We start from the raw sequence: 13,737 nt of genomic DNA on the forward strand, positions 1-13,737 counted from the left end.
AAAGAAAATGCCCATATGGGATGCTGGCGTTTCAGACAGCAGCTTAACCCACCACAACACAGTACCAGTCCCATGTACACTTAAGACATAAAAAAAGTAAAAAAGAGGTATGGAAAAATCAATTTAAGACCTCAAGACATTAATATATTATATCATAAAAAATCAGTAATGATAAAGATATAAATGTAGTATTACTGCAGGAAAGTACACACTAATTAGCTTGAAAAAACATGGAAAGAAAGATATTAGAACATAAGGATTAAAAATAGCCATCTGGATCATTTAAGCAAAATATTGAAGAAGAAATGCTTTTAACACATGGCATATACTTACCCAGTAAGCATTGTATAGAGGAGGACACCAAGACTCCATATATCACAAGCAGCATCATAGCCTTGTCGCTTTAAAACCTAGAAGAAGCAAAAATGTAGTATTATGAAACCTCGTTGTTGTTTTTTAAGATGCCAGGTGAAAAGCTTGCATGCCAGGCTCCAGCTTTCTTCTGATGCAGACCCTGGAAGATGGAGGTGGCATGTGGGGATTGAACCTTTCTCAAACAAATAAAATTTTTAAAAAATCACACTAACGTAATACAGATGGCATAGTACAAAATATTATTTTTATAACAAAAGTGTGTCTGAAGTACTATAGGCATAAAGATGAGGAAGCCATTTAAAAATTATTATTTTTTTATTTATTTGAAAGGCATACAGAGAACTCCCATCTGATGTTTTACTCTCCAAATGTCCATAAAAGCTGGGGCTTGGTCAGGCTGAAGCCAGGAGCCTAGAACTCCACATGGGTCTCCGAGAGCCATCACCTGCTGCCCTCCAGGGTACATACTAGCAGGAAACTGGACTGGAAGCTGAGACTTGAACCCAAGGACTCTGATATGGGATACAGACATCTCAAGTGGTAACTTAACCACTGTACCAAATGCCTACCCCATATTTATTCTTTTAAAAAAGTTTTTAACTTGGCTGGTGCTGTGGCTCACTAGGCTAATCCTTCGCCTGCAGCACCGGCACCCTGGGTTCTAGTCCCGGTTGGGGTGCCGGATTCTGTCCCGGTTGCCCCTCTTCCAGGCCAGCTCTCTGCTGTGGCCCGGCAGTGCAGTGGAGGATGGCCCAAGTGCTTGGGCCCTGCACCCGCATGGGAGACCAGGAGAAGCACCTGGCTCCTGGCTTCGGATCAGCGCGGTGCGCCGGCCGCAGCGGCCATTGAGGGGTGAACCAACGGAAGGCCTTTCTCTCTGTCTCTCTCTCTCACTGTCCACTCTGCCTGTCAAAAAAATTTTTTTAACTTATTTACTTACTTAAAAGGTAGAGAAACAGGAAAAAGAGGCACAGAGAAAGAGAGACTGACACAGAGAGATCACCTAGCTTCCTTCATTAGCAGGAAGCTAGAATTGGAGTGGAGCCAGGATCTGAACCCAGGCACTCTGATATGAGATGCAAGCATCCAAAGTGGCATCTTCATCCATGTGCCAAATGCCCACTTTGAAAGGGAAGGCTAGAAGATAGCTAGTCTGCTTACATGGGACCTTTAAGTTAAGACTTCAGTAGCTAAAGGAAGGAGGTGTGGGAGAGTAGAGGACATTCAAAGGGCAGAGGAGGCAAGGAATGGTCAGAACTTCACCTAAGGAATACCAGAGAGATACAAGGGCCTTTATAATATATTGTCAAGGAATTTAGATATTTCTCCTGATTATTTGTTCAATAAGCCTTCAATTAAACAATTACTAACTGTTCTATATTAAACACAAACACGGTTTTTTTCTGTATCTTTTAGGATGCAGGTACCACAGGAGGCTTAGCCTTCTACACCACAGTGCCAGCCCCAACAAACAAGTTTTAAAAGATACTGAAATATTGTAAGAAAACTCTCACACGATTACCTCTGGTGCAACAAAATTTGCAGTATAACAGGGAGTCATGAGAAGACCATTTTCTGCTCTCAGCTGTTTTGCAAAGCCAAAATCACAAATTCGAATAGATTCTGGATTACCAGATTCATCCACATAAAGAATGTTGCTAGGTTTCAAGTCTCTGTGAACCACCTAATTGAAATACCAATGAAAGAACTGCATTAACAATGCATTTCTATTACTCAAAATTCTTTATTCACAAATTGTCCAGCAATTCATTTGAAATGATGACTGCTGAGCTTTAAATTATCCCAACATTACAAAATGCTGATAACATAAGCTAACTCTAATATATATCTGGGGAGAGGAGGAAAAGAATAATATTTACTTACATCCTCTTTGTCTGAGTAATCAAGTTAAGGAGAAATGCAAATGGTATTAATATCTATCTACAGGTTAGTTACCCATTTAGCAATATTTAGTCTATCATGTGCACAGTGTTATCCTTTTACATGAGAATATAAACCAGGATTCTCTGGTTCTGCTTCTAACCTCAAGTGGGCCTGGTTTTCAAGGGTAGAGAACAGCCTAGCAGAAACTGTGTTATGTTTTCTAGGTCAGAATATCTCATGCACTTTTTCTTGGAAAGCGTAAGAATTAAATTCTTATGTTACATAAATAAGCTAGGACTTCCAAGTAACATTTAAAGCTCATTGGGAGAAGTTTATGCAAAGGACAACCTGTAGATTGATTAAGCTAATCACGCACAAATAACTACATTTATAATTTTAGCTCAAGAAAAAGGTATGTGCATTTATATATGCAGACATACACACACACATAAGCTGTTAGGAAGACTTACCCCTTGTGCATGAAGATATTCGACAGTTTTGGTTATGGTAAACAGGACAGCACTGGCTTCTCGTTCAGAGAAAAATTTCTGTCTAAGAATTTTATCCAGTAATTCACCTCCTTTCATAAGTTCTGTTACTACATACACATATTTTCCATCATCATATACCTATAAAATTTGATATCACAATGTAATAAATTATTTGAAGCTTTATGTGTACCTAAAAGAAAGTTTAGCATATTAAGTGGAAATTAAAACATTCAGGAGAAATTTTACTTGCCACAATTAATGGATGATATAACATTTGTAAACAATTTTATACACCTAAGAATATTAAATGAGGAATTGATGGGATTGTCAGAAAAATAACCTGTAATTTCCTTCTGTGAAACCTAACTCATGGCAATCCAAGTAACAATGGGCACTATACATCAATGAAAGGGTCCTGAACTTTTGCTGTTAGGGTTTGTTCCCTTCTCGATCTCTTACTATCTACTGTTAATGACAGAGACAAGCGTAGAGGTAACACTCTTGTGATTTCCTGGAATTTCTGCAATGACAGAACTTCTGTATTGATATACATAGAACTAATCAGTTACTCTGGTTGTGATTAAACCAAGAATTAAGGACAATGTTAAGTAGTAAGAAGAATTCCATCCAAACATACAGAAGTGTATCAGTGAACCTCTAATGTAGAGACATAAAGCTAGGTAGCATTTTGGACTTGTACTCCAGGCAATGCTTAATTGAAATAACCTCTGTATTATTCAGTTCTGGGGCTAGTGTTGTGGCATAGTAGGTAAAGCCATGGCCTGGGAATCAGGCATCCCGTATGAGTGGGGAGCCAGTTCATGTCTGATCTAGCTCCCTGCTAATGGCCTGGGAAAAGCAGCATTAGATTGCTCCTCAAGTGTTTGGGTCCCTGCCATCCACATGGGAGACCTGGATGTAGTTCCAGGCTCTTGCCTTCAGACAGGCTCAGAACTGGCCAATGCAACAACTTGGAGGAATGAACCAGTGGATGGAAGATCTCTCCATGTCTTGCCCTCTCTCTCTTTATCTCTGATTTTCAATTAAATAAATAAGTGCCAATCACCATAGTGTTACTGGAAACCTTTATTTAGTTCCTTAAGAGGTGTCAGGTACTATATATGTGCTGGGGTCCCAAATATGGAGAAAACAAAGGATCTGTCCTCAAATTTTTAATTTTAGTAGAGAAAAACAGATATGTAATTAAAAGTAAAGTGTTGCAGATACTGTAATAAAAGTTTGAGGGTAACTTTTAGAGACCGGAATTTGAAATGAAGGAAGAAACTAAGATGGAAAAAAAATACAAAAATCAAAAGTAACAACCTATGCAGTTTTCAAAGTAAGGTTACAGTTCATTTTTAATTTTCTGTTGGATTCTTTGAGAGTATGTTAATTAAAGAGACACTTATGTTTGCTTCATAATTTAATGTGACTAAGTTACCATTCATCATCTAATAATGAACAGTGATAAATTAAACTGAGGAAACTGGAGTGTTGATAACAACTAGATATGGTCTTTGAGCCTATGTGAACTCTATCAATAAGAGAGGACTTGGGGCTGGCGCTGTGGCGCAGCAGGTTAAAGCCCTGGCTTGAAGCGCCGGCATCTCATATGGGCGCCGGTTCAAGTCTTGGCTGCTCTTCTTCCAATCCAGCTTTCTGCCTGGGACAACAGTAGATGATGGCCCAAGTCCTTGGGCCCCTGCACCCGCATGGGAGACCTGGAAAAAGCTCCTGCCTCCTGGCTTCAGATCGGCGAAGCTCTGGCCATTGTGGCCATCTGGGGAGTGAACCAGCGGATGGAAGACATCTCTCTCTCTGTCTCTATCTTTCTCTGTAACTCAGTCTTTCAAATAAATAAAATAAATCTTAAAAAAAAGTTTAAAAAAGAGAGGACTTAATACTATTTGGGGAGTTCATGTCCTTTGCCAAGACTCTGTTGTAATAATAAAAGCCACAGGAGACATAGGTAGTAGGATAACAAGACAGCCCAGGAAAAGGAAACCTCACTAGTCCTGGGGGTAGCAACAGGCAGGGCAGGCCTCTTGGAAGAAGTGGTAACTTAGCAAAGTCTTAGATGTGTGCTATTCAGCCAGGCAAGGAAGGGAAACGGTGTGTCCAATCACTAAGGGAACCATACCCTCAAAGAGAGCAGCATGAGAAAGTGAAGCATACTCAGAAAACTGTACACACGAGAGCATGGCTAGAGAACATGGTGTGTGAGGAAGTGTGAAAACCACCAAAGTAGCAAGGGGCTGAGGGCCAGGAGTATCATCTGCAGGCAGAGAGTGACCTGGGTAAATATGAGGGTTAGATCTTTCAGGAAGTAAAGTGAAGATAGCTTGGGGAACATGCGAAGAGTAAGACTATTTAGTACTGAATAGCAACAGTAATATTAATATTGAACGTTGGACTATATGTCTAAGTAAATGCTGATGCTAAAAGCAACATCAGAAATACTTTTTAAAGCAGAAGTAGAAAAATGATATATTTCCTTTATAAATGGTACTAAACTTACTACATTAAGTTCTACCAAATGGTATTTGGGAATATTCCAAATTTTGAGACAAAAGATCCCCATGAAAGATCTACTTACGTCCTTTAGGGTAATAATGTTTGGGTGCTGTCCATAACGGAGAAGAATTTCAATTTCCTCAGTTGGATCTCTCTTGCTTTTATCAATAATCTAAAAGGTAAATATTGGTTACAAAACACCATGAACTATATGGTTGTCAACCTTAAAACAGCTATGGACCTGAGGTATTACCTTATACAAATACTGAAAGTATGAGCCATTTATCAATCAGTTTTACTCAGCTACCTGGCCAGACTGTGTCATTAAAAAGTCAGTTGTGGGGGGCTGGTGCTATGGTGTAGTGGGTAAAGATGCCGCCTGCAGTGCCGGCATCCCATGTGGGCCCAGTTCGAGTTCTGGCTGCTCCACTTCTGATCCAGCTCTCTGCTATGGCCTGGGAGAGCAGTGGAAGATGGCCCAAGTCCTTGTGCCCTGAAATCACATGGGAGATCCGGAAGAAGCTCTGGGCTCTTGGCTTTGGATCAGCCCAGCGCCGGCCATTGTGGCCATCTGGGAAGTGGATCAGCAGATGAAAGACCTCTCTCTCTCTCTCTCTCTGCCTCTCCTTCTCTATGTAACTCTGCCTTTCAAATAAATAAATAAATGTTAAAAAAAATTAGTTGTGGGGGGCTGGTGTGGTACAGCGGGTTAAGCCACCACTTGGAATGCCAGCATTCCATGAACGAAGGTTCCAATTCTGGCTGCTTCACTTCTGATCCATTTCCCTGCTAATAATGTACCTAGGAAAATAGTGGAAGATGCCCAGAGTATTTGGGTCCAGCCACAGCCATCTGGGGAATGAACCACTGGATGGAAGATCTATCTCTCCTTCTCTCTAACACCACCTTTCAAATAAGTAAATAAATAAATACGTAGAAAGAAAGCAAGCCAGTCTTATAGATGGAAAGCTGTGAATTCTAACCTATGAGGTTATATTCCTACCAGGTCTCTACAGTGTAAGTTTGGAATAAGTTTAAAACTTGATTAAAGACTCAAAAGCTTCAAGAGAAGGTACCAGCAACACAGTTAACATATATTTTCCTCCATCCTTGAATGTCATAAACATCTGGGAATTTAGTCAACTTCTTTTTGCTATCAATACAGATAATTAAGAGCTTTCTGTTTATATAACACCATCACTAGCATCTGTTTATTGAATTAGCTTTGCTTCATATAAATGCTGTAATGGAATATCCCATTAGTTGTAAGCTATTTATAAAAATTAATAGCTAAGTAGAACTTATTTTTGAAGCTAGGCAGAAAACTAAGCAGAAAAACCACACCTAGAAATTTCCCTTGGCTAGAATTAAGTTTAATTATTGTAATAAAACCCTTTAAAACACTAGTGTAGCTTTTTAATCCCTTTATGTCAGCTGCTTCTTAAAAATATTGCTCGATGTTTTGTTCTGTTAAAGTAACATGACATTTTTAAAAAGACGAGTTTTACTTGCAATTCAAAGGGTCGTCTGAAACAAATTCTGTGACCTCTGCATACTCAATTTTAAAACAGCTTAAAAATTAATGTGTGAATTAAATACCCAAACACTCTAGCAACCTAGAAAAGAGCTTACAACACTCACTACGAACCCAATCATTTATCTGAAATGGATTTAGTTGTAAAACAGTTCTGTATTTGGAGAACAAGGAAGACAAACACAGGTGTCCACTGTAATCAACTGCAAATGACAGTGTGGAATTTGGCAAATGGATGATTATGAGTTGCATATGGAATAAGCTAATTCAAGAGAGATGATCTGGGACTAAGCTTTTGAAAACAAGAACACTCAGGGAGGTGCTATTTTTGGCAACATTTTCTGATCTGCTAATCTGAGGCTCAGAATACATTATCTTCATGACTTATGCTTGTGGGGTCCACATTTATAATAATTTCAATAGAATCCAGTTGTGTTGGGATTGGTTTTATGAATCTAATTTAAATCACAAGAATCTACAAATAGCTTGGAGGTATTCTGAAGGCTTTGGGAATACTGCTTCTGGTTTCTGTAATCCAAAGGGAGCCTAAGACGTTGCTGCTTTTTCAACGTGTTTATGGAAAAAGCACATAATAAAACTCGCCCACCAAGTATGTTATTCTTCTTCTCTCCTTTCATGTAAGCAATTTGGAAATTTCTATGTAATCTGGAGAAAAGAATAAGAGCACAGAAACTTAAATGTATTTCTATGATTCATCATTATATGTGGCAGAAAGCCTTATGGACAATGAAGACTTTCTAAAGTAATTACATCCAATTTTAGAGTAATAACAATGAATGTCACTCTCTCACTAACTAAACATGAGCTACCCATATTTATGAACTAGCCTTAAGGTTCCAGATAAGTTGAAATCTACAGAGAAGATTTGAATTGCTTGAGATGGGAAAGCAGAGGTTACTACCTTAAGAATTCAAAAGGCAGAGACTTGAATATACTATTTGTTCACTTATAGCTAATGGTCTAAATTCAAACTTTTTCACAGAGCTAGGTGTCTTGGTTTTTGGCTCTTTTAATTTCACCAGGTATCTCAAAACAGACATTCTGATGAGATACCTGATGAAATTGAAACAGCTAATAGTGATAAATTTTATGACAGTGGTTTTAATTCTTGTATTGGTTCACAGAGCCTTTTAGATATGAAGGTATGAGCTTTTTGTCAAAAAATATAAACATACACCAATTTGTTATACAGTTTTAGAAATTTTCTGACACCCTGACCAGAAAACGGGAACTTTCAAGTATAAAAGGGGTATTATTAAAAATCATGTGAAAAAGAATATCATGTCAGGGGATAAGTGCCTGAGTTCAAGTCCTGGCACTGCTCCCAATTTTGGCTTCTTTCTGATGCACACTGTGGGAGGCAATACATGATGGTTCCAGTGGTTGGGTCTCTGGCCCCCATTTGGGAGGCCTAGATTGAGTTCCTGGCTCTTGCCTTTGCCCTGGCTCATCTCCAGCAATGGTCAGCATTTGGGGAGTAAACCAGCAGCAGAGAACACTGTCTCTGTCTCTCTGACTGGTCAAATAAAAAGAAATTTTGGGGTTGGCGCTGTGGTATAGTGGGTAAAGCTTCCACCTGCAGTGCTGGCATCCTATATGGGCTCCAGTTCAAATTCAGGCTGCTCCTCTTCTGATCGTACTCTCTCCAACAGCCTAGGAAGGCAGTGGAGGATAGCTCAAGTGCTTGGGCCCCTGCACCTGCGTGGGAGACCTGGAGGAAGCTCCAGGCTCCTGGCTTTGGATCGACGCAGCCCTGACTGTTGTGGTCATTTAGGGAGTGAACCAGCAGATGGAAGATCTTTCTCTTTCTCTTTCTCTCTGCCTCTCTCTCTCTCTCTCTCTGCCTCTCTCTCTGCCTCTCTCTCTCTCTCTCTCTGCCTCTCTCTCTCTCTCTGCCTCTCTCTGACTTTCTCTCTCTGCCTCTCTCTCTCTGCCTCTCTGTAACTCTGCTTTTCAAATAAATAAATAAATCTTTACAAAAAAAAGAAATTATGTGAGGCATACTGGGTATATGGCTACTTCATTTTTAGGCTAGAAGGGGAATCCACGCTTCTAGATCTCTGAAGATCCCTAGTCAGATATTTAAATTTACATTGACTTTTTATAACAAAAGGTTTAACAACAATAACAAAAAAGAGTGTAGTTCTCAACTGGTACTTACATGCATGAGTAAGAACTGTGAGAGTTGTATTTTAAATGTAAAAACATTTACCTTCACTGCAAACTCCATGTTTGTGGCTTTATGTATACATCTCTTGCAAACAGAGTATGATCCAACTCCAATATCTTCTTTTACTTCATATCCATCAGTAAACTGGATACTGTTCCTGTGCAATTGCTGCAAATGAAATGATAAATTGATGAAGAGTTCCGTACTCTTTCTTTTTAGCATACTTGAAAATAGAGGAATATGTTACTGAGTATGCATTGCTGATATTAAGTTAAAATAGAAATGAGTATCAGTAAAAATAAATTATAGCACTAATTCTTTACAAGGGCACTTTTTAGTAAGTTTCTACAATAAAATATTCAGCAAAAAATATACATTTAAAACCACTTATTTTTTTTTTAAGATTTAGTTTTATTTGAAAGGCAGAGTTACAGAGAGGGGTGGGAGGGAGATCAATCTTCCATCTGCTGGGTCACTCCCCAAATGGATGAAAGGGCCAGGGCTGGGCCAGGCCAAAGCCAGGAGCCCAGAGTTCTTCCGGGTCTCCCACTTTGGTGCAGGGGCCCAAGCACTTGGGCCACATTCCTCTGCTTTCCCAGGTGCATTAGCAGGGAGCTGCAATTCGAAGTGGGGTAGCCAAGTCTCGAACAACTGCCCATATGGGATGGTAGCTACAGCTGGCAGCTTTATCCACTATGTCACAATGCCAGCCCCCAGAACGCTTATATTAAAAAGAAGAAACTGGCGGGGCTGGCACTGTGACGCCACGGGTTAATGCTCTGGCCTGAAGCGCTGGCATCCCATGTGGGTGATGGTTCAAGACCCAGCTGCTCCACTTCCAATCTGGCTCTCTTCTATGGCTTGGGAAAGCAGGAGAAGATGGCCCAAGTCCTTGGGCCCCTGCACCCATGTTGGAGACCCAGAAGAAGCTCCTGGCTTCGGATTGGCACAGCTCTGGCCACTGCAGCCAATTGGGGAGTGAACCAGCAGATGGAAGACACCTCTCCCTCCCCCCCCCTCTCTAACTCTGACTTTCGAATAAATAAATAAATCTTTAAAAGAAGAAGAAACTGCGGCTAGCATTGAGGCATAGTGGGTAAAGCTGATCCACTCTCAATCCAGCTCCCTGATAATGATCTGGTAAAAGCAGCAGAAGATGGCCCACCTCTTTGGGCCCCTGCCACCAACGAGGGAGATTCGCATGAAGTTCCTGGCTCCTGGCTTCAGCCTGGCCCAGCCCTAGCCATAACAGCCATCTGAGGAGTGAACCAGTGGACTGAAGATTTCCCTTTCTCTTTCAAATAGTAAATAAGTCTTTAAAAAAAATAAAGAAGAAATTGAATATGTACACCAGAAAAAGCAGAGTTACTTGATAAGGGGTCCATAGCTTTCTCTGTAATTTTGCCCAATTTGACTTCTGAAGCACCTTTGCAAATGAGAAGTCTAATGTCTCTGGTATAGAAGAAAAAGATTTAGGAGGATTCAGAATTAGAATATTTTCACTATTGTTTCAGACGTATCACTTACAGACTGTGTAACCTATTGAGGATTAAATACAAATGGTGTAACATCATTCTGGACTTTCTGTAGTCAGATTCCCTCTTTTCTTACCCTCAGATCACAGCTTTATGCAACTTCTGTTGAAGAAGCTATTCATGGGTTAGGGACAAACAGTAAAATTATTGGTTCCATAAGAGGCTGAGAAGAAAGTCATGCTGCCCTTAACTTTGCTGACATGAGACTCTCCAGACCTATGAGCTTTGTACAGGTTAAAACTTGAATTCTGGAGAATAGGTTTGTGGTTTCTATTTTAGGTATAGAAATTGTAATTTAAAAACTTTCCATATATTCATGTGCTTACTTGGTTAAAGGGACAGACTACTCATACTTCAACATGAGTTTTGCTTAACACTGAAGTTGGTTTTCTTGGATAGCAAAATGAATGTCTCACATACACAAAAAAGATAAGAGCAAAAGCAACTTAATCATGAAAACACTAATGATATCTTAAAAACAATTCAATACTTCAAAAAATTGATGCCATTCCCTCTCTGATTAGAAAGATGAATTAAATTTATATTTCTATAGTATTAGAATGGGAAAAATCAATCTAGTAGACTGTAGTACTTGTGCTCCTATAGCATTATGTACCACTCCAGTCTCTTGTTACGCACTTACCCTTTCCCCACTGCCCATTCCCATCCACATACCTACAATCTGCCCCTTTGGCCTATTATCTATTTTTTTTTTTTTTTTGCCAATTCTGATAAACAATAGGAAAACGAAGCATGAGGTACTCAGCCACTTCTTCCTAATGACAGTGGGGGTTCCAAAGGAATGAAGATGCAAAACTATTATAAGGCATAAAGGAGCCAGGAGACCTTAATCCATCACAGCTGGACTAACAGTCAGAGGATAAAATAAACCAGGCCTGACAAACACTGAGGCACAGGAGGCAGAGAGGCAAGGCAGTGATTTTTATCTCTATTTTCATAAAATTACACTTTCAAGTCACATAGATATCCAGGATTTTGGTTCATGTAACCTTGTCAATGACATATGAAAAGAATTTCTAAGAGTAATATTAGGGGCCGGCGCTGTGGCATAATGGATAAAACTGCCGCCTGCAGTCCCAACATCCCACATGGGTGTGCCAGTTTGAGTCCTGGCTGCTCCACTTCCTTTCTTCTTTCTTTCCTTTTTTTTTTTTTTTTTTTTGACAGGCAGAGTGGACAGTGAGAGAGAGAGACAGAGAGAAAGGTCTTCCTTTGCCGTTGGTTCACCCTCCAATGGCCGCCACGGCTGGCGTGCTGCGCTGATCGATGGCAGGAGCCAGGTACTTATCCTGGTCTCCCATGGGGTGCAGGGCCCAAGGACTTGGGCCATCCTCCACTGCCCTCCCTGGCCACAGCAGAGAGCTGGCCTGGAAGAGGGGCAACAGGGACAGAATCCGGCGCCCCAACCGGGACTAGAACCCGGTGTGCCGGCGCCGCAAGGCAGAGGATTAGCCTAGTGAGCCGCAGCGCCGGCCCTGCCCTGCTTCCGATCTAGCTCTCTGCTATGGCCTAGAAGAGGAGTGCAAAATGTCCCAAGTCCTTCGGCCCCTGCCCCTGCATGGGAGACCCAGAAGAAGCTCCTGGCTTCGGATTAGTGCAGCTCTGGCCGTTGCGGCCATCTGGAGAGTGAACCAAAGGATGGAAGACCTTTCTCTCTCTTCCTCTGTGTAACTCTGACTTTCAAATAAATAAATATTTTTTAAAAAAGAGTAATATTGATACAAAGTGTATTTTAAGCTGTCTAGCTCATGAAATATATTTATACAATGAACTGTACCTCATAACATTTAAAATTTAAAATTATTAGACACGCACTCACCTGAACAATTGAATGTACACCAACTGTCTGCATTGCTTGGCTTTCATCGTCTGAGGTAATAGCAACAAAACTAAACCCCCGAAAGAGCTGGTGTGCATTAGCACTAGGTGGAATGCCGGGTGAATCTGAAAAGAGCAAAAAATTTTATGAAGATTCTTTTGAAAGGTAATTATATACTGACTGCAGTCCAGGATACCTCAGTACTGTATTGGATATGATCTGATCACTTATTGCCACAACAATTCTAACTTCGTTCCCTCAGGGACTAGAAAACAGCCAATTCATTTGAGGAATATAATAAATAGTTACTGGGTTAATGGTATTCAAACATTAACCCTATCCCATCAAACTTCCTAGAATGAAGGAAATTGTCTTTATCTGTGCTGTCCAATATGGTAGCCACTATACACATGTCAATACTGAGCATTTCAAATATGCCTCGTCATCTTGGAAAACATTTTCTGATCAACAAGACAAACATGTATTCATTGTCTTATATTTGGGTTTTCATGTTTTCTCTTTACCTTTGGGAGTTTTTGCAGTAAATTCAGGATCAAAATAGAATGTATCTTCAGGCCTACCAGTTGCAGGTTTAAAAGGTGGATGAATTTCTCTCCTATATAGTTTCTGGAGAGAAAAAAGAGACTTAGACATGTGTTAATTATAAAAATATTTCAAGCAAAGTTCCATTCCATACTTACATTCCAGTCTATTGTTGAGAAAAATGAATGTCTCTTAATCTCTTCAACTCCATCTGGTCCTGCGCCTATCAAAAATTGATTGGGAATTTTTATTTCAAGGATAAATGTATGTGAAAACACTGCACAGAGTTTTACTACTTGTTTGAACATTTAACAATCTCATCACAAAAACAAATATCTATCACCCACCCCTCAACAAAAAAAATCAAAACATGAAAGAAAAAATTAATTAAAATTTTTACCTAATCTGTTGGCTGGATTTCGTTTGAAAAGCATTCGTAAAAGACTCTGGGCTTCAGGACTCAAAAACTGTGGCATCCCAAGTTTGGCTCTAAATAACAAATCCATATAACAAAGTTTCATTTTTTGGAGGTGTATGTATTTTTATTTTTAAATGCTTTGAATTAAATCTTCTGAGATACCTGTAGATAGCCCCAGTTGTATTTGCCATGTGTGTATGTATTTAGTTCTAAGCCATTTTTTAAAAAAGATTTATTTATTTATTTGAAGGCAGCTACAGAGAGAGGGAGAGATAGAGATTGATCCTCCATCACCCTTTATTACCCAAATGGCTGCAATGGCAGGGCTGGGCCAAGCCAAAGCCAGGAGCCCAGAATTTCTCGTCTCCCACTTGGGTGGCAGGGGCCCAAGTATTTGGGCCATCTTCCATGG

General features: G+C 40.0%; 1 protein-coding gene across 8 annotated transcripts in view; it reads right to left on the reverse strand.

Moving 5' to 3' along the window:
* The window catches only part of RPS6KA3 (ribosomal protein S6 kinase A3), a 112,264-nt gene that overhangs the window by 9,616 nt on the left and 88,911 nt on the right, over window positions 1–13,737 (reverse strand). For all 8 annotated transcript variants that reach the window (XM_070067183.2, XM_008272438.5, XM_070067182.2 and 5 more), the window contains 9 exons: window positions 13,308–13,396; window positions 13,066–13,130; window positions 12,889–12,991; window positions 12,365–12,489; window positions 9,032–9,157; window positions 5,347–5,436; window positions 2,730–2,888; window positions 1,898–2,059; window positions 334–410 (listed from right to left, as the gene is read on the reverse strand). In XM_070067183.2, the coding sequence (XP_069923284.1) occupies window positions 334–410; window positions 1,898–2,059; window positions 2,730–2,888; window positions 5,347–5,436; window positions 9,032–9,157; window positions 12,365–12,489; window positions 12,889–12,991; window positions 13,066–13,130; window positions 13,308–13,396 (996 nt within the window). The remainder of the gene's footprint in view (window positions 1–333; window positions 411–1,897; window positions 2,060–2,729; window positions 2,889–5,346; window positions 5,437–9,031; window positions 9,158–12,364; window positions 12,490–12,888; window positions 12,992–13,065; window positions 13,131–13,307; window positions 13,397–13,737) is intronic.

The sequence above is a fragment of the Oryctolagus cuniculus genome, chromosome X (assembly GCF_051225735.1).
Source record: "Oryctolagus cuniculus isolate XC-2025 breed Fujian yellow rabbit chromosome X, ASM5122573v1, whole genome shotgun sequence".
NCBI lineage: Eukaryota > Metazoa > Chordata > Mammalia > Lagomorpha > Leporidae > Oryctolagus > Oryctolagus cuniculus.